Source organism: Marmota flaviventris, chromosome 11 (assembly GCF_047511675.1).
Source record: "Marmota flaviventris isolate mMarFla1 chromosome 11, mMarFla1.hap1, whole genome shotgun sequence".
Lineage (NCBI taxonomy): Eukaryota > Metazoa > Chordata > Mammalia > Rodentia > Sciuridae > Marmota > Marmota flaviventris.
Window position 1 is genome coordinate 58,408,355 of NC_092508.1, and position 24,809 is coordinate 58,433,163.

The 24,809-nt window shown below is 38.5% G+C and overlaps 1 protein-coding gene across 7 annotated transcripts in view; it reads left to right on the plus strand.

The window, feature by feature from the left end:
* Positions 1-24,809, plus strand: part of Sp3 (Sp3 transcription factor) — a 110,844-nt gene that overhangs the window by 53,187 nt on the left and 32,848 nt on the right. For 4 of the 7 annotated variants that reach the window (XM_071619064.1, XM_071619065.1, XM_071619062.1 and 1 more), the window contains one exon: positions 15,406-16,765. In XM_071619064.1, coding sequence (XP_071475165.1) covers positions 15,406-16,765 — 1,360 coding nt within the window. Of the gene's footprint in view, positions 1-4,554; positions 5,235-5,849; positions 5,987-6,418; positions 6,545-15,405; positions 16,766-24,809 lie in introns of those variants that run through there. The other 3 variants (XM_071619060.1, XM_071619061.1, XM_027946116.3) reach the window with 2 other exon arrangements.

Below are 24,809 nucleotides of genomic sequence, written 5' to 3' on the forward strand. Positions count from 1 at the left end.
CTTCTCTTCTTTATAGAAAAAATATCTAGCTTCAATTGTTTTGTTACAGAAACACAAAATGGATGAAGATAACACATGCACACAAATTACATTTATGGCTTATTATTGTTTTTTGTACTGAGGATTGAACCCAAGGTTGCTTTGTCATGGGGATGTGAACCACATCCCCAGCCCTTTATTTTTTGAGACAGAGTCTCACTAAATTGCTGAGGCTAGTCTCCAACTTTCTATCCTTTCTGCCCTAGCCTCCCGAGTTGCTGAGGTTACAGGTGTGCGCTACCATGCACTGTACATAGTTGCACTTATATTTTACTTTAGCTCTTGGGTTGAAATGGAGTGATAATATGATGTAGCATTTCAGGCAAAGTTAAAAAAAAATTCTGTTTCTCCAAGGCAGATAAAAATGGTATTCAATATTTTCTACAATTATATTCAATCTTCTCCCTGCCACCTCATTCTTTATTTTACCCCCTCCCTCTTACCTTTTCTAGCAAGGCTTTGGATATGGTTGGCTTTTTTTGATATTAGTTGATGTCATGTGTCTGATTTATACAATCAATTAAAAGAAAGGAAAAAGTTCTATTATAACATAGAGATTGAATCATGAAATAAAGTACGAATACATTATGCTGAAGGATGTTGCTCATCATTTAAAAACATCACACACTTCGGTAGTGTCAGGTTATTTCTTATTACAAATTTACAACCATCAGAATTGCTAACCTTCTATATCCTTTCTTCTAAGACAGGTTATTAATGAGGTAGAAATATATAAGCCATTTTTTTCTTGAAATATTGGCCCAACTTAGAAATTTAACGTCAGTGGATTAGACTTCCTGGACCAACATGAAGATGATTTCAGGAGTATTGTGGATAATTAAATAATTTTAGAATACTAAGGAATGTCAATGGCCTAAATGAAGAGAATGAGATTTCTTATATTATAAGCACATCAGTCCTTTTTGTACCATAGTAATATCCTTGGTGTGGATCTTGAATGGAAACGAGGTCTAACTTGTATAGGGAAAGTGATCTTGAAAGAGGTGAACTATTTATTATAGGTCAAACAAATTTTATCATACGGTATTTATCAGTTAATTTTGTATTTGTCATTCAATTTTCCTACAATTGTCTTGATGATTTTCTGCTCACTATTAAACATCTACATGTCAGACGTAGGTTAGAGCATTCAAAATATATGATCCCTAATACAGCATGCTTACATTCTAAGGAAGACTTGCAGCATGTAGTGATTTATCTACTTTATTATTTATTTTTTGGTGCTGGGGATTAAACCCAGGGCCTCCAGCTTGTTCTCAGTATATGCTCTGCCCCTGAGATATAATCCTACCCCTTATTGTGTCTTATCTTTAATTTTTCAGATGATAGATTGGTGGATTTTTAAGGTGATAACTTAAAAGACTTGATGTTGATTGGTGAGAGTTTTTCTTCATCTGATAATGATAAATCTACAAAATTTATCTTGTAGGTTTGTGAAGATTAAGTTAAAGGTGTGGAATGTTTGGCATATAGTAAATACTAAAAAAAAAAAAATCACCTTTTAGTAGATTTAGAAACAAAGAGATACAGCTCTCAAGGTACGCTTTTGACAGAATATGGAAGATGTGAACTAACAAAGTGTTAAGTATACAGTGAATGTAAAATTGAGTATTTCTGAAATGTGATAGTGATTATGTAAGTATCAAGAACAAATTAAGATTCTTGAAAGCTAATGTGAACAGGTTAAAGATACAGGGCAAATAAAAGTAGGGTTCCAATTATAGCACTGAAGGTTGCATTCATGAGATATTGGTTTAAGTTGAACTTCACAAAATTGCCACTGTTTTGGCTGAAACACATAGAATATGGGCAGTTACATATGGTCCACTTGTATTTTGAGAGGGAAAAAATGCGGAAGTAGGGACTGTGAAGGAAAGGGCATAATTCTTCAGGTGTGGTCCAATTAACCAGGGTAGTCTTATTTTTAATACAGAATGGCTAGGTTCATGCAGATGTAGATTAAGTTTAGTTGCCTCATTTCTTTGTAGGAAAAAGTACCTAGATGCTATGGGGACTTTTAACCTTCATCACAGTTACAAAGAATTAAGAAAATTTATAAAAAAACAAAAAGGTGAGAATATTTTTTTTTTGAGAATTTTAATATTTATTTATTCATTTTAGTTTTCGGCGGACACAACATCTTTGTTTGTATGTGGTGCTGAGGATCGAACCCAGGCCGCACGCATGCCAAGCGAGCGCGCTACCGCTTGAGCCATATCCCCAGCCCAAGAGAATATTTTTAAAAAAATATTTATTCTTAAGTTTTAGGTGAACACAATATCTTTATTTTACATTTACATAGTGCTGAGGATCCAACCCAGTGCCTTGTGCAAGCTAGGTGAGCACTCTACCTCTGAGCCACAATCCCAGCCCAAAGATGAGAATATTGAGTTAAGCAGACATAAAGTGACACACAGATCTCTATATCAACAGTGGCTACCACAGAGCTTCCTCAAATTATTTTGGAAAGAACATATAATAGCCAGGTGCAATGGTGCACGCCTATAATCCCAGTGGCTTAGGAGGTTGAGGCAGGAGGAGTTCAAAGCCAACCTCAGCAAAAGCGAGGCGCTAAGCAACTCAGTGAGATCCTGTCTCTAAATAAAATACAAAATAAGGCGAGGGATGTGGCCAAGTGCCCCAAGTACAATCCCAAGTTCCAAAAAACAAAAGAAAAGAAAAAGATCAATTATACAATATTTCAAGATTTGACTACAATACTGCAATAGTTAAGAACAGTTATTTTTCAAGAGAGTGTCATTTCCAGCCATCTTAAAATACTCCCATGGCAATAAAGTCAAGTGTGGTCTGAGATTTTCTGAATATTAACTGTAGCAGTGAACAACATTTTTAATCTATGAATCTTTTAAGAGCATCATGTCAGAATGATCTATAGACCAAAACAAATTTTTCATGTCATTTGTCAATTGGCATCAAAGAAGAATTTAATTCCTGTGGGCAAGTACTTTATTCTCTAAGGTGGCTGGACTAACCTTTTGCAAGAGATAATGCACTTAGACTCCCCAAACATACCCTTACTTCTGGAAAAACATCTAAAAATATACGAAATTGTCCTTCCAGGGGAAAAGCTACCCTCTATCCAAAGTATTCAGGTAAGGAGAAAGTGATAGTACTGTGATTCCCTTTCTCCCATACTCCACTGTTTTAATCTCTGTCTTCTACAAATTACCCAGTCCTTTTTTCTATTCCCCCCATCATGTTATTCTAAACACTTTAAATTTTTAAGTGTAGGGCTGGGGTTGTGGTTCAGCGGTAGAGTGCTCATCTAGCACACGCGAGGCCCTGGGTTCGATCCTCAGCACCACATAAAAATAAATAAAATCAGGTATTGTGTCCAACTATAACTAAAAAAAGTAAATAAAAAAATAAAGGTCCATTGTCAACTAAAATTTTTTTTTTAAAGAAAACTATTGACATTAAAAAAGCCAACAAAAAAAAAATTAAGTGTAAAATAGTATACCATTTGTACTATTCAAGTATTCGACGTGATTTTTTAGTTCAATATGAAAACAAAAGAACTTAATATTAGATGAATCCTGTTCTAGTACTCAGAATTTCGAGTATTTTTTCATGGTTGTATTTTTTAGGTCAATTCCCTGAAAATTTGATTTTTTGGGGGCATAATTAGCAGCCAAGTACAAGTTTCTCATCCTATGATAGGTGGCATGTGTGCATGTTTTGGAAGTGAGATGCAAACTTGGTCTCTGGCAAATGGATACAGAATTTTTTTAGTTCGTGCACACAGTTTAAGTGCTTAGACTTTACATCATTCCCTCAGCACAACCTCACTTATTACACAAAGTATAATAATCAAAATAATTGAAACTGATTTGAACCTGATTTCTAATAAAAGGCATATTGTGGGCACCGTTCCCACTTCTTGAATTTAACCTTCTTGGCAACCAAACCTAAGGATAATAGGCAGAGATGTCTCTTAGTTGGCAGAACACACAATAAAACCTAAGTATGTTCCCCAAGGTTGACAGTAAGAATGTCAAGGAAGCCAAAGAAGGAAGGAGTGTTAACCTAATCCAAACTAATGCCCAATTGTTGTGGGACTTTTTCAGGAGATACCTGACTTCATATGATTAAGAAGTAGCAATGTATGTGTGTGCAGCAAAATGATTGGTTTTTTTTTTTTTTTAAAGGGATTCTGTCCCACTGAACATGTACATGCTTCGTATAAAATCTACTTTGTTTTGATGCCACTGGCTAGAATTAAAGATCTCTTCCCATGTGTGAGGTGACTTGCGATTTCTTTTTGCTTTAAATGCCTGCCTCCAGGGTGGGAGACGGTTGGAAACCTGGGTCTAAGGGGGATGGGAATGGGATGGCTCCGACTGTGAATCTGAGAGCTGCATGTGTGAGAAAAAAAATCCTCCTCCAGCCTCGGAGGGGGTGTCTCCCCCAATACCAGCTCCCTCCCCCCGGGCTCGTGGGGCGGGTCTGGTTTGTTCAGTAGCAGCAGCGGCCGCAGCAGAACCCCGGGGCTCAGCGGCAGCGGCCTCCTGGCAGCGCGGGGAAGCGGCGGCTCCAAGACCGCGAGGCCCTGGGGAGATCCCACCGAGGCTGCCGCCGGCATGGAAGAAACGTCGTGCGGAGCCAGAGCCAGCGGGGAAGGATTTCCTTCCCAGCTCAGCGCCCCTACAGGTTGGCGGGGCCTGCTCCGGGCATCAGCGAGGTGGAAGAGGCCTGCGCCGTGGGCCTGGCATCGGCAGCCGGCGAGCGAGGCGGGCACAGCGGGATAACCGGCGAGCCATAGCCGCTCTCGGGAACCTACGCCGCCACGGCCGCTCATTGTCTCTCCCCTTCCACCCGGGGGGCAAACAGGAAGCGCGCCGCTAGGCCGAGCGACGGATGGGTACCCGGACCAATGAGCATAGCCGACAGAGAGCGTGGCAGCGAATAAGCGCGGAGAAGAGGGGCGGGACTTCCGGGCGGGCTGTCACCCTCTTCCCCCCTTTTGGGCTGGAGGCTCCACCTTTTGTGTTTCCCGCACAGTCAATCAAAATAGGAAAAAAAAATCCCCGGACCGCTCCGGCCGTGTCCGCCGCCGCTTCCCGCATCCTCTCCCGCCGCCGCCGCCTTCGCTCCTCACCATGTGTAAGGCGGCGGGGAGCCCCGCCTGAGGTGCCCTAAACACACTATGACCGGTACGTAAAGCCGAGAGAGAGCAACCCTTGCTGCCGCCGCCGCTGCCGCCGACCACAGCCAGCTCGGGGCCGCCGCCGCCGCCGGCTCCCGGCCCCGAGCGTGCGACCGAGTGTCTGTGAGAGGCAGAAAGCCGCACTCCCCTCCGCCTTCTTCCCCTCCCCGCCAGCCACCGTCCAGCCCTCAAGCCCCAGCAACGCCGTCTCCCCGCCGGACCCCGGGGCAGGCGGCCTGGTCCGCCGAGAGCGCATCCCCCTGTGTGCGGGCGCGGGCGGGCGTGTGTGAGTGACTGACGGTGCGAGAGGAGCGAGCGCGAGTGAGAGCGAGCGGCGCGAAGGGAAAGGGGAGGAGAGGAGAGGAGAGGGGGCAGGGGCAGCGCGGGGAGGAGGAGGAGGAGGGAAAGAGGAGGAGGAGGGTTACAGCCGCGGCGGGCGGGGGCAGCAGCAGGAGGGGAGGAGGGAGCCGCCGCGCCACCGCCGCCGGGGGGCGGGTGGGGGAGGGGAAGGGGCCTCGATCGGGGCTCGGAGTAATTTCGCCGCGGCCCGCGGGCCCCCCTCCCTCTCCTCCACCCGCCTTCCTCCCCACCCCCACCCCACCCCCCCGCGCTGTGCCTGCAGCTCCCGAAAAGCCCGTGAAACAAGAGGAAATGGCTGCCTTGGACGTGGACAGCGGCGGCAGCGGCGGCGGCGGCCACGGCGAGTATATGCAGCAGCAGCAGCACGGAAACGGCGCGGTGGCGGCGGCGGCGGCCCAGGTGAGGAGCGGCTGAGCCCCGGCCCGGCTCCCCCCTCGCGCCGCTTTCTCCTCCCCTCGCCGCTCCCCTCCCTCCTCTCCCCTCCCCTCCCCCGCCCCGGGAGCTGCCCGCCCGAGGCGCCAACGCTCCGACCCCGCCCGCGCTCCCCCGCCCGCCGCCTTTTTGTGCGTGTGTGAGTGTGCGCGCCCTCCCGGGGTGGGTTCCGGGCGGAAGGTGGAGGCCCGGCGCGCAGCCCGCCGCCCGCCTGCCGCGGACGGGGCCGGTGTGCGTGCGAGCGGGAGGAGAGCCGAGGAGGAGGAGGAGGAGAGCGCGGGCTGGCTCGCCCGGGCGCAGCCGGCGAGGACCGAGCCGCACTTCCTGTGCGAGCGGCGGCCCGGCCCTAACCGCCACCCCCTCCCTGTCTCCCTCTCTGAACCCGCCCATCGGGGGTAGGACACTCAGCCGTCACCGCTTGCTCTGTTGGCCGCTACCTGCAGCAAGATAGGGCCGCCATCGCCGGGCGACGACGAGGAGGAGGCGGCCGCCGCAGCCGGGGCCCCAGCCGCCGCCGCCGGAGCGGTAAGTCCAGCGCGCGCGGCCCGCCCCCGCCGCGGCCCTGCGCCCGCCATCCCGGGCCTGCGCCGCGCCAGCCTCAAAGGCCTCCCCGGCGCCCGCGCGGCCGCGACACGCGCGCGTCGCGGAGCCAGGGCTTCTTTCCTGCTCTGTGCATCCCTGTTTGGATCCCAAGTAAGCACAGGCTTTCTCGAAATTGTCACTGTGGTGCCTCGCTGAAAATTCTCAACAAAATGAAGTCTGAGAGGGCGGGGGTAGAGGACTCCAAAATGGATGTTTGAGCAATTCATATCTCTGCTGAAAACTCCTTCGCTGAACACTACATTTTAAAGCACAGCCTATCGGCCATAGATAGTATCAACTAGAAAGGCAGTGTGTTTAGTTTCTAGAATTTTTGAGTCTGGAGCGTTTTCTGCTGGAAGTTACTAGATCTTAAACTGATTTAAGTCGAGAAGGTTTAATTTGAACTCTTTGTATGCAGGAATGAACACAGTGCTTTTTTTAAGTGACCTTTCAAAATGGTTGAATTTTACTTTTTGCAGACTACTACAAATTTGTACTAATTTTTTCTAAGCGTGGTAAATGAAAGGTCCGTTTAGCAACCGTTGAAATTAGCAGTTATTTATATAGTACTTAAGCTTTTGAAATTGAACACGAATATCTGTTAGAAACAAGTACAGGTGAAGAATTTTATCTTCATGCTCGTTAATGCATATCATACAGTAGAATTTGGTTGGCAAAACTTTTTTCATTGTATCAAATGACTGGCTAGTCCGATAGGATGTGGTGGGTTTCTTTTGGAAGTGTTTCTAGTGTCTGGGGAATGGGGAGGAACTGGCAGTGTTAGATGATGGTGTAAGACAAAATTAGTAACACATTGTAGAGTATTTTTTACGAATTTTATATTTGTTTGGATCGTTGCTGTTGCTTTAGTGTAACCTGTACATGTGTGCATTTGTTAAAATACTTGAAACGCTTCTCAGTCTAATTTTTGTGGGTTATAAGAATTAATTGTGGTGGTGGGTTTATTTATTTATTTTTTGGTACTGAAGATTGAATTCAGGGGCCCTTTTACCACCGAGCAACGTATACACACGCACACACACACATATGTATTTTATTTATAATATATAAATTTTGAGATGGGGCCTTGTTAAGTTTCTGAGGTTGACCTCGAACTTGGGATCCTCCTGCCTCAGCTTCTCTTTTGGAGGTATTGGCCATCATGTTGGCCTGAGTAGTGATGTTTTGAATGGTCACTGTAAAAAGAAAAGTTTGATATTTGGTATAGTGAATATGTAGGCATTACAAGTTTAAGCTAATGCATTGTTAAGTTATATTTGGAATTTTAGTGCTTCAGATTATGCTATGGGGGATGTGAATAGTCTTAATGTCTTAATTGTGCTTTTTTAAGTAGATTAAAGCATAAAAGCATAAAATCATGTTTGTGAGAAGCATTGTTATTTAAACAAATCTGTGGATTGGCAAACCAGTTTTTTAAAAGTATATTCCTCCATACCCCAGAGTGCCAAAACACATTAACTGTTTATAAACCACTGCACAAGTAAAATTGAAAATTAGACTTCTTCTACTTTTTAAGTATTTCAAATAGGCCAAAATCTTTTTCCTAATTTGCCAGATTTACATATCACCTTATAGATGGGGGAAGGGAGAAGTGGAGAACGAAGAAGGAAGTTATGGGTGAAAATGTTATGTGTTAGTCTCAAGCCTAGGATTAGAATACTATCTCCAACTGTTTCCATGTCTCTTTAGATCTTCTCTGAATTATCACATAATCACTGACAACACATTTACCACCCCATCTTAAATAGAATCATTCTGAGATTTATCAGTCAGACACCTCATAATTTGTCAATCACAATAAAATGAAAATTAGTTTTTTTTTTCAAAATAGAATTTTGTATATTGAAAATTAGTTTTGCCAGCAAACCCTTAGAACATATGTATGTTTGGCACATCTGTATAATATTTTTCACTTTGAGTAAAGTTGATAAGTCTGACTTAGATGTTTGCCTTAGCAATAATAAAGATTATTTTTTTCCAGTTCATGGGCTTCCCCCCCCCCCCCCCCCTTTTAAAAATGAACTTAGATGCAGGGGCATTTGTGCAGTCCTGTAATCCCAGTGGCTTGGAAGGCTGAGGCAGGAAGATTGCAAGTTGAAAGCCCAGCCTCAGTAATTTAGCTAGTCTCTGAGCAATTTAGTGAGTCCTGTCTCAAAATAAAAAGGGTTGGGTATGGGGCTCAGTGGTTAAGCCCCCCCCCCCCGTTTAATCCCTGGTACCAAAAATTTTTAAAAATTTGTGGAATAATTTTAGATTTACAGGAAAGTTGAAAATTACCTTGTACCCTTCACCCAGCTTCTCCTCATGTTAACATAATTGTCGTACATTTATCAAAATTAGGAAATTAACATTGGTATAGTAATAACTAAAGTAATTACAGGATTTATTTGGATTTTGTCAGGTTTTCCACGAATGTTCATTTTCAGCTCCATAGGATCCATCTTGCAGTAACCACATTGCATATAGTGGAAATATACATATACAGTTCAACATTATGCCAGTTTAGCTTGATATTTCAAGATTTCAAAGGGCCTTGAAAGGCAATCAGCTGCATTAAAGATTTGCTTTAAAGAGTATGAATTTGGAATTTGTTAAAAGTGTTCTCACCTATGTATAATGTCCCAAAGCATGGATTCCCAAAGATGGAAGCAGAGCTCTTTTATACTTTGTTATTAAAAATGTCTGGAAATTAAAAAAGTACACGTATATGCAAGTATTAACTTGTGCAAACTATATTTGTGTGAACTTATGGAGTATTTATATGCCTATTTCATTTGTACTGTAGTAAAATAAACTGAACAGATAAATATTATGAGTCATTGTCTGATCTTTGGTTTAAGTTGTAAATTTAGTGTTCATTAGTTTAGCACATAAATGTTGAACTAAAATAAATGAATAGTAGCTTATTTCAAGAAAAGGTTATTATTCCATTTTGTAAGACCTACAGTGTCATTGTAATTAATTTATTGAAGTCTGTTTGAGTTCTATTAATTTCCCTTTAAGGTCTCAACCTGCGTATTTGCTTAAGAGTGGTTCTTAGTTTGATTCCACTTTAGCTTCACACTTGTTCTTGTTTTCAATTGTGTGTGTGTGTTGCTGGGGGTTGAACTACCAGCCCTATTTCTGGCTTTTTATATAGCCATCTGTGGGGACTGAAAAGTTAATTATCCTTTCAAAATACTAAGCAATAAATGGTATGAATTTTCTTTTCCCTTTCCACAGGTATCTTCTAAGAAGTTTCATCCTTTTTTTTCTTTTCTCTCAATCCCATCCCCCTCATTTTTATACACAATTGCATCCTAGGATGCCTTTGTTATGAATTTGTTATAGTAACATCACTGCTGGTACCAACTTTTGATGCCCACCCCTCCGCCCAGGCTGCTGTAGTTTGGGGTCCTCTTCATTTTGGGATTGTGTGTTTATATAGAGAGGGACACTTTCATGGCCAAATGATATTTTGTTAATTGTCCAAAAAGAATACTAGAGTTACTAATAAAAACACTGGACTTTTCTTTAATTTGTAAGTTCATACAGGGGGTTATCTTATACCTAAACCAATATTAATTCTTGTCTTGGTTATGGGTGTTTGTTTTCAATACTGGGGTTTGAACCCAGTGGTGTTTTACCTCTGCGCTACATCCCTAACTCCATTTATCTATCTGTCTAGTGCTGGGGATCAAATCCAGGACTTGTGCAAGCTAGGCAAGTGCACTACTGCTAAGACACATCCCTAGCCCTATTTTTATTTAAAAATATTTTTAATTGTAGATGGACACAGTGCCTTTATTTTGTTTATTTAGTTTTGTGTGGTGCTGGGGATCTAACCCAGGGCCTCACACATGCTAGGCAAATTCTCTATCACTGAGTTAAACCCCAGCCTCTTAGCCCTATTTTTTAAAATTTTGAGAGGGTCTAGCTGAATTGCCGAGGTTGCCCTTGAATTTCAGTTCTCCTACCTCAGCCTCCAGAGTCTCTGGAATCACAGGTGTGTGCCACCATGTCCAGCAGGGTTGTGTTTTTATGTCTGTTTCCCTTTGATTCGCTTCCAATAATTCAACACAACATATTATAATGTTTTTGGTGGCAGATGACTTTCTAATTTATCCCTTTCCTATTATTTTATATTGTCTCTTAGATGAAATTTCACTGATGAAATTTATTTTGCAAAATGAGTGGACTTAGAAAACTTTAATTTTGAAATATTTGGATTTTTTTCATTGTGGAATTATGGAAATAACAGGTTTAAAATGAACTTATAGCCCTTTTAGAAGGTTCTAATACCTCAAAGTTGATTTTATTGATCCATTTTTATCATTCCATTTCTGTCATTTTCTTTGCAATGGTTTTAAGGTAAAATACCAGTAATTATTCATTCAATAAATTATATATTGATCTTAATTTGTGCCATCAATTGTGGTAGCTATCTACTGGAGGCTTTTTCTAAATCTTTTCTTTTAATCTTAATAATCACCAAAACTTGGGATTTTGACGTGCTCTAAAGTTTATAAAGCTTAAATATTTTCTTTTTGGTTCTCTTGACCTTTCCTGCAAGATAACATTTTGCCCATTGTGAGCATGTAATAGTCTCCCTTTCCCTAAGCATAGTTTTAGTTGAAATCAAAAGTTGGATTTGGTGACATCCCCCCCATTCTGTTTAAAAAATCTGTTTTACAGCAGATTTTAAAAACTACATATCTGTTGCATAAAATATTTGTTTTGTTTGCCTGAAATTTTTGCTTAAGCTGTTTGTTGCTGCCTTCCATCTTTGAGCTTCACAGATTTTTTAAAATATATTCCTTTTACCTTGGGCTTATTCACAGAAGTTCATAATGCTTTCTCATTTTGTTTTGGAGATTTTGCTTTCATTTAGTGACCTGTTTTGCTGGGAAAATGATACTACAGTTTATTTTATTTATTTATTTTTATTATTAATTAACAAAAAAGTTTTTCAGTTGTCAGTGGACCTTTATTTTATGTATTTATTTACATGTGCTGCTGAGAATTTAACCCAAGCCCCACACATGCCAGGCAACCCCACTGAGCCACAACCCCAGCCCTACTGTTTATTTAGCTTCTGCAGAGGGGATAACTTGGGCATATTTACTCAGATATTTGAGTGGTTGTATTTATTTTCAAGGAATTTCTTGACTAGAAATTGGTGGTTGAATATCTTTGTCTCAAAAAATAAAACTGTAGGTGCCATAAATTTGACATTTTTTTAAAGAAAGGAAAGTGGTCAGAATGCCAGTATTGTAAAATTGATTTATGCATGAGCTTTTATATATATATATATATATATATATATATATATATATATATATATATATATATATATATATAAATTTTCTTTTTGTAGTTGTAGATGGACACAATACCTTTATTTTATTTGTTTGTTTTATGTGGTTCCCAGGATTTGAACCCAGTGTCTCACACATGCTAGGCAAGCACTCTACCACTGAGCCACAATCCTGGCCCTTCCTATTTTTCTTCTTCTTTTTTTAAAATATTTTTTAGTTGTAAATGGATCTTTCATTTTATTTATTTATTTATATGTGGTGCTGAGCATCAAACCCAGGGTCTCCCACATGCGAGGCAAGTGCTCTTACTACTGAGCCACTACTCCAGCCCGAGATAGTATATTCTTTTATTTAAAAAACTTGTAAATTGGGGCTGGGGATGTGGTTCAAGTGGTAGCGTGCTTGCCTAGCATGTGTGAGGCCCTAGGTTCGATTCTTAGCACCACATAAAAAAATAAATAAAGATATTGTGTATACCTAAGACTAAAAAATAAATTTAAAAAAAAAACTTGTAAATTTAATTCAGGCTAGAAATAGTTAACAGTTGATTCTCCAGATAAATAATAATCTTAAAGTAAAGATTGGATTTTAGACTTACTTTTTAGTATATAGACTTTAAATATCCTTAGTTTACTTAAAATGCCAAAAGGCTGAAGTGAAACATGAGGGATGAAATAAAATTTTAGTTTTGATACCAGTTGAAGTTGAATGACATGTGACTTTAATATCTGGTGCTTCATTTTCAAATTTAAAATCAACAAGTTTAACTATATAGTTTAATAAGTATGTATTTCAAAGACAGATAACTATTTTAGTTCAGGCTTGGAGATTTGTACTGGGTCCACAGTTTCTCTGCCTTTAGTGTCTTCTGCCTTTCTTTCAGTCTCCTTCCTTGGACCTTAGTGTATCTTTATAAAATATAGATGTGATTGCACTTGCTTATTAAGTGTTTATAGCTGTCATTCACTATCTGCAGGACAAAGTCCAAGCCCTGTAGTAGGATCTACAGGCCATTTATAGACCTTGATAAAAATGTCTAGTTTTGTTCTTCCATTATTTTTGTCTATAAATAGGAGCCTTTTGGATCTTGTTTTGAACTTCAAACTCAAAACTGCATATTATTCTTTTTCTTTTTGTCTGTAATTATGTTGTTTCTATACCTTTCTTAATGTCTCTCTTTCTGACAACAGTGAAATCTTACATATTTTAATACTTCAAATATATTGCATGTGAAATCTCTCCTCCAGTCTTTATGTTCCCACATAATATTTTCATCAGGTGGCTAGTATATGCCACTTTTCACATTGTATTAGTTTGTGTATGTCTGCTTGGATGGAGTGTGAACAATTTGAATATAGGGTTGTATTGTTTTCTCATTCATCCTTATTCATCTTGGCAGCTATATTCAGTGTTTGAATTGAGTCATTAAACTATGGTTCATTCTTTATGTATAAATAACTACAGAAAATTAAGGAGCTTCCTTAAAAGATTTTAGATCTTTTGCTATATTATTTGCATTAAACTTTATGGAATTTTATGGAATTTCTAAGTTGGGAAAACAGTATTTGTCTTAACCTTTTTTAATGGTTACAGACCCCCTTTGAGAATATGATAAAACCCCAGATTATTTTCCCCCTCCCCAACTTTGAAAAAGTTTATATGGTCTTTTTATAGGATTTAGAAATTCCCTTGAAGCCTGGTTATGTATCCTAGGTTGACAATGCTAGGCTAGATGTGCTTTTATGTTCTCATTATCTAATGACATATGGGGTTATAGAAAATTATAGATAGGTTTGTAAATAAGTGGAATAGAGATGGCTTGATTTTGATGGTGAGTAAATCATATAGGGTCCTATTCCCAGTGGCTTTACCCCTGGTATTAGTAGGGTCCAAGTATGGCATAGTGTTTAAGGACCTGAGTTTGGAGTTAGTTTTAAATCCTGTCTTGGTCACTTGAAACAATGTGACTTTGTCCCTCGATTTTCTCATCTGTAAGATAGGGATGATAATAAATTCTATCAAATATAATTGTTTTAGCTGGTCAGGTGCAGTGGTGCACATCTGTAATCTCAGTGGCTTGGGAGGCTGAGGCCAGAGGATTGTGAGTTCAAAGCCAACCTCAGCAACTTAGTGAGGCCCCTAAACAATTTAGTGAGACCCTATTTCAATATAAAATGTAAAAAAAAAAGGATGGAGATGTGGCTCAGTGGTTAAGTGCCCCTGGGTTCAATCCCTGGTACCAAAAAAAGCAAATGAGATAGTCTTAAACCTTGTTACAGTATTTGGCATATAAAGAAAAGCTTAGATCATTAGCTTAAAAAATATCTACCATTTGACATTGGCATGCAGGATTTTTTTATTTTTTATTTTGTGACAGGGTCTTACCAAGTTGCTGAGGCTGTCCTTGAATTTGTAATCCCCCTGCATTTGCCTCTCAGGTCACTGGGATTATAGTGGAGCATCACTGTGCTGAGCCTGACATGGAGGGTTTTTTTTTTTTTTTTGCTTTCTGCTTTCCCTGCTGGCATTTTTCCAATGTTGCCTATGTGACCATATGGGTGATCCCAGAGATTTCTAGCAGGTAACAGCATAAAAAACATATATGCCTGGCATTCTACTAGAATCTTAGAAAAGTAAGTAAAACCAAACCAAGTCTAAATCCTCCAGCTTTTGGATTCTAGAAAAGCTTTTCAGATGGGGCTTCTTTACTCTGTAGTCACAGGGCAATAATAACCTTTCCTTACCAAGTTTTTATAAAGTTTCTTTTTTTTTTAGTAGTTCATGATAAAAGTGAAGGACTTGATGGGTATGCTTATGAAATTCCACTAATCATGAGTTTATTCTGAAGTACCTTAATATATATCATAAAAGAATAGCTCTAATTGTTTGACTTAAGGTTTATAGCAATAATATACAAATCTTATTTTTCTAACTCAGATAACTTTAACACTGCACTGTTCACAATTATAGTACTCTGGATTTATTGACATTTTTAGTGGGTTGTATACTTTTTTATACTTTTTAGTGGGTTATGCACTTCCTTAGCTGTTTAGTAGTTGTCATGTTTGGTTTGAACTGTTCATAATCTATTCTAGCCACCTCCATTTAAAAAAAACAAAAACACTATAAACATTAGTGATTATAGATGAGTAATTGGAAGATCATAGTTCCAGACTCATTTGCTGCACGATTTCAAGACCTGCCCAGGGCAACATAGCAAGACTCCATTTCCAAAACATTAAGAAAAAATTTGATCAGGTCATGATAAATAGAATGGGCTGTCTTCACAATAACTAACAAAACTGCAAGGATTGTTGTAGTTTGTACAGTATTACTTTTGTATTTTAGTCCTGTTATGTTATTAAGGGGATTTTCACTCTTAGATAGTAGGATTTATACTAGTTTAGAGTTTTTTTTTTTTTTCTTCAAGAATTGGTTTAAACATACCACAAAATATATCACAACATTTTTGTTTTCTTCATCCAGACAGGTGATTTGGCTTCTGCACAGTTAGGAGGAGCACCAAACCGATGGGAGGTTTTGTCAGCCACACCTACAACTATAAAAGATGAAGCTGGTAATCTAGTACAGATTCCAAGTGCTGCTACTTCGAGTGGGCAGTATGTCCTTCCCCTTCAAAATTTGCAGAATCAACAAATATTTTCAGTTGCACCAGGATCAGATTCATCAAATGGTACAGTGCCCAATGTTCAATATCAAGTAATACCACAGATTCAGTCAACAGATGGTCAGCAGGTTCAGATTGGTTTCACAGGCTCTTCAGATAATGGGGGTATAAATCAAGAAAGCAGTCAAATTCAGATCATTCCTGGCTCTAATCAAACCTTACTTGCCTCTGGAACACCTCCTGCTAATATCCAGAATCTCATACCACAGACTGGTCAAGTCCAGGTTCAGGGAGTTGCAATTGGTGGTTCATCTTTTCCTGGCCAAACCCAAGTAGTTGCTAATGTGCCTCTTGGTCTGCCAGGAAATATTACCTTTGTACCAATCAATAGTGTCGATCTAGATTCTTTGGGACTCTCGGGCAGTTCTCAGACAATGACTGCAGGCATTAATGCCGATGGACATTTGATAAACACAGGACAAGCTATGGATAGTTCAGACAATTCAGAAAGGACTGGTGAGCGGGTTTCTCCTGATATTAATGAAACTAATACTGATACAGATTTATTTGTGCCAACATCCTCTTCATCACAGTTGCCTGTTACGATAGATAGTACAGGTATATTACAACAAAATACAAATAGCTTGACTACTTCTAGTGGGCAAGTTCATTCTTCAGATCTTCAGGGAAATTATATCCAGTCGCCTGTTTCCGAAGAGACACAGGCTCAGAATATTCAGGTTTCTACAGCACAGCCTGTTGTACAACATCTACAGCTTCAAGATTCTCAGCAGCCAACCAGTCAAGCCCAAATTGTGCAAGGTATTACACCACAGACAATCCATGGTGTGCAAGCCAGTGGTCAAAATATATCACAACAGGCTTTGCAAAATCTTCAGTTGCAGCTGAATCCTGGAACCTTTTTAATTCAGGCACAGACAGTGACCCCTTCTGGACAGATAACTTGGCAAACATTTCAAGTACAAGGGGTCCAGAACTTGCAGAATTTGCAAATACAGAATACTGCTGCCCAACAAATAACTTTGACGCCTGTCCAGACACTCACGCTTGGTCAAGTTGCAACAGGTGGAGCCTTGACTTCAACTCCAGTTAGTCTAAGCACTGGTCAGTTGCCAAATCTACAGACAGTTACAGTAAACTCTATAGATTCTACTGGTATACAGCTACATCCAGGAGAGAATGCTGACAGTCCTGCAGGTGAGTCTTAAATGATGTCCTTCCATAAAAAGTATAGTTATAATATATGGGGAAATTTTTATTAGCATATAGCTTTCATTAAAGATGACATGTTCCTATGTTTATATGAAAGTAGACATCAGAGTGTCTTCCAAATTGTTCTTTGAAAGTTTTGAAGTTAAGGTTTCATTTTTCTGTTATGCCAATTACATTTGTAGTTTCCTTTGTTTTGACATCTGGTGTTGTCAAGCATTACAGAATTTAATTTTGCAGGTAGTGTCTTGTTTGGCCCTGATGTGATTTGGTTTAAACATTGTGTGCATTATATTTGGTTGATCATATTAGCATAGAGTAGAGTACTTATGTAGCTGTCTTAGTCACAAACTAGCTATGTGATTTTGGATAGGATTTTTTTTTTCTCTTGAAAACTTGGTTTCCTCATTGTGTGAAATGGGATAGTAGTAACTTCATATCTAGGATACCTTCTAGATGTAACATGTGCTCCTCACCCCCACCCTTGCAGAATTGAACCCATGGGTACTTTACCATTGAGTTATATCCCCGGTTCTTTATTTTATTTTATTTTTTTAAATTGTGAGGCAGAATCTCTCTCACTTAAGTTGGTGAGGCTGACCTCAAACTTGTGATCCTCCTGTCTCCCAAATTGGTGGGATTACAGGCATGCCCTATCACGCCAAACTCCTTTTCCTTGTGAGAAATTTGGGACATATGCTTAGAATGTTGGAATTGCCCATGAATCTCAGATCTGTATTTGGAAATTCTTCAATTGTGTTTGTGCCTTCTGAGTCTAGGTTTAGAGCAGCAGTTCTTGAAGTGTGGTCTGCCCCCAAGACCCGTTCAGGGGTTCTTTATGTGAAAGTACTTTTTTTTCGGAAGCACTTAAACACTGAGCCACATCCCCAGCCCTTTTTTGTATTTTATTTAGAGACAGGATCTCACTGAATTGCTTAGTGCCTCACCATTACTGAGGCTGGTTTTGAACTCAAAATCCTCCTGCCTCCCTAAGCCCCTGAGATTACAGGTGTGCACCATCACGCCCAGCTGAAACTACTTTTCATAATAATACTAAGAAATTACTTGATTTTTTTTTTCCCCCTCTCCAGTGTTCACACTTTCACTGATGGTGGACCAAACTACTAGTATTTTCCTGACTGTGCACTTGCAGTTAAAGAAAAATTTGTTTCACTGAAGAATGACATACATGAGTCAATAAAAAGTTATTTTTGCTAAATGTCAACTCTTTAGAGCTGCATATCTTTTAAAAAACAGTAGATTTATTGGATTCTAACTCACATACTATAAAATTCACCTTTTATACAATTGAGTAGTTTTTTAAACATAGTCACAGACTTGTGCAGCCATCATCACTATCTAATTTTAGAGCATTTTCATCACCCCAAAAAGAAACCCATACCTATTAGTAGTCATTTCTCATTCCATCCCATCTCCCAGCTTCTAACAACCACTGTCTTTCTGTCTCTTTGGATTTGCATATTCATTCGTAGTAGTGAATTATATAACGTGTGGCCTTTTGTCTCTGGCTTCTTTCATACAGTGTGTTTTCAAGGTTCATCTATGGTACAGCATGTCAGTACTTCATTTCCCTTTATGGCCCAATATTCCATTGTATGCCAAATTTTATTTTTCTATTGATGGAAATTTGGATTGTTTCCACTTTGGGGCTATTATGAATAATGGTGCCGTGAACATTTTGTGTATAGTTTTTTGTGTGGACATGGATTTTTCTTTTGAGGAATGGGTACTAGGTTCTATGGTAATTCAGTGTTTGAGGAATTGCTAAAAAGGTTTTTCCGAAAAGAATGAACCATCTTGTATTCCCACCAGCATTGTATGAGAGTTTCAGTTTCTCTAATTCCGGACAGTGCTTATTATTGATCATCATCTTATAACCACCCTATTGGGTACGAAGTAATATCTCATTATGGTTTTGGTTTGCAGTTCTTACTGATGTCTATAATATTCTTTGTGAGGAAAAGGGAAGTATGCTTTAATAAAGCATTTCTGCTGCCTACCAAAATAAGATAATTGACTTTGAAAAAAAAGCACTTTTCCCTGTTGTACAATCTTGTATGTTATAAGCTGAAATGTTGTTTTTACTTGAACAACTGACAAGCTATGTTTTGGGGGACTTCAGATATTAAGTGACAAATAATTAAGCAAAAGTAAATGAAGTAAGCTTGTCATTTAAACCCTACAATACTTCTTGTTAGTGATAAAACATGGACTTTCCAGTTAAAATTAGAATTTTGGCTAAAATCTACTTCTGTGAGTTTGTTAGCTTCTTTATACTTAACATTTTTCTGAGGAGATGGGTGGTGCTATAAATAAATAGAATCTGTTTGATATTGTAATATTATACCAACACTTGGAAGATCTATATGAAAAACTCAGTGAATCAGTAGCTTTTATTTTTCATTTTCATATATATTACACATAGGTATTGGGGATTGAACCCAGGGGCCCTTTACTATTGAGTATAGGATCTCACTGCTGCTAAGCTCTTGCCTCAGCTTCACTGTGTGCTTATAGGTATGTACCATCCTGCCTGGCTGTACATAGTTTTTAGATGATGAACTTATTATCATGGGTATTATTGAATTATTATACATGGGTAAAAGCCATTTAAAGTACAAGATAGATAACGAGTGTGAAAAATTTACCAATTCGGTATAAGATTCCATATTTCAACTGAGTTAAGAAACTGCCACTTGTCAAGTTTGGTGGTATCAAAGAAAACCCAATTGTTTGAAAGGCTATTAAATTATTCTTCCCTTTTCCAGCTGCATATTTTTGTGAGACTATATATCTTCAAATGCTTCAACCCAAACCACATATTGCAAGAGATTGAATGTGAAAGTGGATCTGAGACGCTTTTGACTTCTTTTAATGTGGATTCTACAGAGATTTGCAAAAATGTGAAACATGGTTTCTTTTATGAAAAGTGTTTGGGCAGCTTTTTCATAAAATGTTAATTCATTTTCATTTTATTTATTTATTTATGGTGCTGGGGATTGAACCCAGGGCCCTGTGCATGTGAGGCAAGCACTGTACCAACTGAGCTATATCCCCAGCCCAAAGTGTTAATTTATATTAATATGTTAATGGACTTATTTATTTAATGGTGTCAAGCAAATCCAGGGTCTCATGCATGCTAGCCAAGTTCTCTACTGTATTTACTTTAAATGAATTTTAACAATTTAAAATTTCTTATTTTTAATATAGTAAATATGTCTAATATGATAAATATAAATATATATATACACGCACACACATATATACATATATATGCGAATATGGATGTGAGTATACGTGTGTGTATCCTACACGAATAAAAGGTTTTTGGGGAACCTCAGTAGAGTTTAAAATAGAGAGTCCTGGGTTGGGGGTGTAACTCAGTGGAGGAGTTTGTGCTTAGTGTGTGTGAGACCTTGAGTTCAATCCCTAGGTCTTAAGACTAAAATGTTTGAGAATTACTGGTAAGATGACGGACTTCTGAAGACAATTTGAAACATTTGAATATTCTTTCTTAAAAATATTTGAAAATAGTTTTTAGCGATTACTTAAGTTAATGTTATAGAGTGTTATTACATGTTAGAAACATCTCCAGAATTTGTGATTTTTGTAGATTTATGTTGATGTTGAATTTATGAGTCTCTTAAGTATTAGTAAGATGATTTCAGGTGTTATCAAATAGGAACACTGAATTAAATACAAAATGGAGGGCTGGGGTTATGGCTCAGTGATAGAGCGCTTGGCTAGCATGTGTGAGGCACTGGATTTGATTCTCAGCACCACATAAAAATAATAAAGGTTCATCCACAACTGAAGTATATATAAATAACATACGTATATATATATGTGTGTGCATGTGTATATATGTGTATGTGTATACATACATATATACATAAAATTTATTTATCTATTTTTTATTTTATTTTTTTTTAATTTTTATTGTTGGTTGTTCAAAACATTACATAGTTCTTGACAAATCATATTTCACACTTTGATTCAAGTGGGTTATGAACTCCCATTTTTACCCCGTATACAGATTATACATAAAATTTAAAAATACAGTTTTTTTTAATATTTATTTTTTTAGTTTTCCGCCAACACAACATCTTTATTTGTATGTGGTGCTGAGGATCGAACCCAGTGCTGTGTGGATGTCAGGCGAGCGTGCTACCGCTTGAGCCACATCCCCAGCCCCTAAAAATACAATTTTAAAAAATAAACATAAAATTAATAAAAAAATGTAGTTTACTGAATGGTAGTCTGAAAGGGTAAATAAAGTACTCCAGAAGGACATTAAGTTTGTTCCAATTTTAAAGAATGGGGAGCTGGAAATGGTGGTGCATGCCTGCAGCTACTTAGAAGCTGACAAGGAGGATTGCAAGTCCATGTAGACATCTTAGTGGGACTTTGTCTCAAAAAAAGTAATAAGGACTGGGGATGTAACTCAGTGGTAGAGTACCCCTGTCCTGGGGGAAAGTTTTGTTGTTGAGAAAGTAAAGTTAAAGCAAATGAGAATTTAAAATGCTGGATAGTACACAGCATATTTAAAAATAAAAACTAGGAAATTATCATTTGGGAAATATTAGATATTAGGAAAACTTTTTTCTTGGTTATGCTATTTAATTGACAAGAAGGGGAAATAGGGACCAAGGATGAAGCTCAGTGGTGGAGCTTATAGGAGGTCTTACAAGTTCCCAAAAAGTGGGAGATTCAGAGATAAATTATTATTTTTTCCAGCATAAGACATTTTTATCTGTGCTAGGAATAGTATACCCAGATGAAAATGCTTAATACTTTGACATATTTGGTTTGCATTTTTGATAAGTATGAAATTAATGTAACAATTTTCCCAAATACTGGATAAGGTATCCTCTTCCTCTAAAATCAGGGCTTTGGAATTTGTCTCTTTAAAGTTCCCATTTAATAAAAATGACCTCTATTCCAGCCTTTTTAAAGTTTTGGGCTCCTCCTCCTGTGAGATAATTTTACTATCCCTTGTCCCTCAAGAGCAGATCCCTGAGGCAGAGTAAGCACAAGGCAAACAGAATAATATAGGCAAAAGAGGAAAGTAACTTTGGCTAGGCTAATATTATATAAGGAAAGTCTGAGGAAAGGTAGGATAAAGAGGGAATTGAGAACTCTGTTTTGGATTTGTTGAATTTGAAATTTCTATTATATATCCATAGTAAAGTGTTTTAAATAAACAGTTGGATATGTTGGATATCAGAATCTGGTGTTCAAGTTGGTTAGAGATAAAATGTAGGGTGTCATTAATGTATATAGATGTGACAAGTTGAAATCATTCAGGTCATATAGCTTCTTAACCTTTTGTTGCATGGTAGAAACTCACAGGGAACTTCTAAAAAAAAAAATGCTAATAACTTGTGTTCACCCGCCTCTCAGTTCTAATTTAATTGCTCTGTATGAGGCCTAGGAAAAAAATCCCAAAGGGATTTTGAAGTACAGCTGGTTTCTGAATTACTTAACTTTGTGAGCAAGGAATATAATAGAGGTTGGAATAGGTGTCATTTTCAACCTGAAGTTATTTCTCCAGATTTTTCAAATGAGCTGTCTAGCACAGAATCAAAGGTAACTAGGCATATGAGGAGATCAGACACAAATGAGAACCAGTAGGAACAATACAAATAGACCACTGGAACTCCTGATAACAAAAATTATGAAATGTGGACTGAAACACCTGTTTATAGTGGTCTAGGAGATAAAAGCCAACCCCCTTCAAAATTTTAAGATTTAGAGACCATAATAAAAATGACATTACCGGTTTGTGAAAAAAACAAATAGAAATTTAGCAACTGAAGCTTAAAATATAAAATTGAGGAAAATTTTGGAGGCTTTGCCAACATTTAGAGAGTGAAGTAGACAAGGATCCAGCAAAGGAAACAGAAGGAGCTTCCTGGAGAGAGTGATATCCTGGAATCCAAATCAATAAACTACCTAAGAAAGGTAGTGGGAGTAGCTTTCATACATTGTAGACAGAATATGTAAAATGATAGAGAATGGGAGATAAGAGGAAGATAATGGTTGTCCCCAGCCCTTAACAAATAGATTCAGTAGTGCAGGAGAAGGAAACCTGGGCAGAATGACTTAATGGGGGTGGGGGTGGGGAGAAGATGGTAACTGGAGATGAATTTGGTTAAAGGAGGATTTTTATTTCAGGAATGTATCAGTAAAGAGTGGGAAATTGATGCTGTAAAGAAGGTAAAATGGATAAAAGATTTGAAGAAGGCAAGGAAGATGAAATGTAGGACCATGGGTATAGTAGAGGTTGGGCAATCCAAGTCTGAGAAGGTATGAAATGGTCTGAGAAAATTTGGAAATTGAGATTTAAAACAATTGCAGTAGTATTGGTTTCCCACTTGAACAATTAGCATAATTGTGTGTTTTTCTCCAGTTGCTGTGCTGCTGGGATGTATGTACAGGTTTGATTCTTCTCCCAAGTAAAAAGTTCCGAGTACTTTTGATTTTTCTCTACCATGTTTTTGTGAACTCTTCTTCCTATCCATTCTCATTTTGTTAACCTGGCTCTAACTGGCCCCTGATCTTTTCTCTTTCCAGTTCATTTACAATTAACAAAAAGTTTCATTTTTTGAATAGGCAATAGGGCATAAGGCACAACTTGCAAAGATATAAAAAGTGTAATTAATAGGTTAGTTTCTTTCCTTCCTTAATCCTTAAGTTCCTAGTAGCTTTTTTTTTTTGAGTTGGGGGAGAATGTTGGGTATTGAACCCCAGGGCTTTGCACTTGCCAAGCAGGTGCTGTACCACTAAATGAACCCCAGCCCTTAAATTTGTAGCTTTTACAGAAGACCCTTGACTTAGAAACCAGTGTATAAACTTGAGAGGGAACATGCTAAGAGAAGCCAAAGGAATTTTAGATTGGTTTGCTTTCATATGAGGGAATTTAGTAGAATTGTGACTGGTTTCAAAGTTCTTTTAACACTACAGATTTTATGTGCTGTAAGAATAACATGTTGAAAGATTTTTAAAATATTAAGTTCTTTTTTGTCTTTGAGTAATTCATATGAAATACTTGAATGAAATGTTATATCTGAGATAAACAATCTGGAGGTAATTTGGCTTGTATAGATGATAGGTATATTGGGGTTTGTTAAATACTGTTTTACTTTTGTATATATTTGAGATCTTATACAATAGAAAGCTTTTGAAAATATGTGATCCTCTCATGTTTTTGATTAGTGGAAATTTTCAATTACAAAAGTTTTTTAAGAGAAACAACACACTAGTAATATTGGACTTTTGGTGCCAGAAGATCCCTGTGATGGCTTGGGTTAGTGAGCCTTGTTCATAGTTAATAGCTTGGGTAGAGTGTGAATACTTACTTGGCTCTCAAGTAGAAAGGATTTTATAGTTCTATGAAAGCCTTGAAGATAGATTTTTGATTCTAGACTGTTTTGCTGCTGCTTTTATCTCATATAATACGAAGAAAGTAGTTGATAAATGTCAGGGGTTGACTCGTTATACACTAAACTGCAGTGAAGTGTTCTTGGTTTGCTTAAAAATGAAGGGGAAAGCCACATTTTTATAAATGCTGTTCTTATATTTTGGCTGTATGTAAAATGTAGGGGCATTTGGCCAAAGGCAGAGAAAGGCTTAAAAACTTGAGAGAAGAGAGAAGGTGAACAAGCTTCTTAGAGTGAAACTGTATTCAGTCAAATAAGTAGTACTTTTTTTTTAAACTGGGTGCTTTATAAGAGAAGTGTATACATGTTCAGTTCTTAAGAGGCTTACTGATTTGTTGGGGGTATTAATGGTAGACATATGGGGCAGTAATAATCACTATAAATCAGTGCATTATTGACAGTATAAATCAATGTAATAAGTTAGTAAATTGCATGATGGAGATAATTGTGTAGTTCAGAGGAGATCAAAGAGTGCTCCATTTGTCAGTGGGGACTTCACAAGAAGGAAGAACTTGAATGGATCGTATCTATATTTGTATAGATAGAGATGAGAGGAAGATGTTTACTAA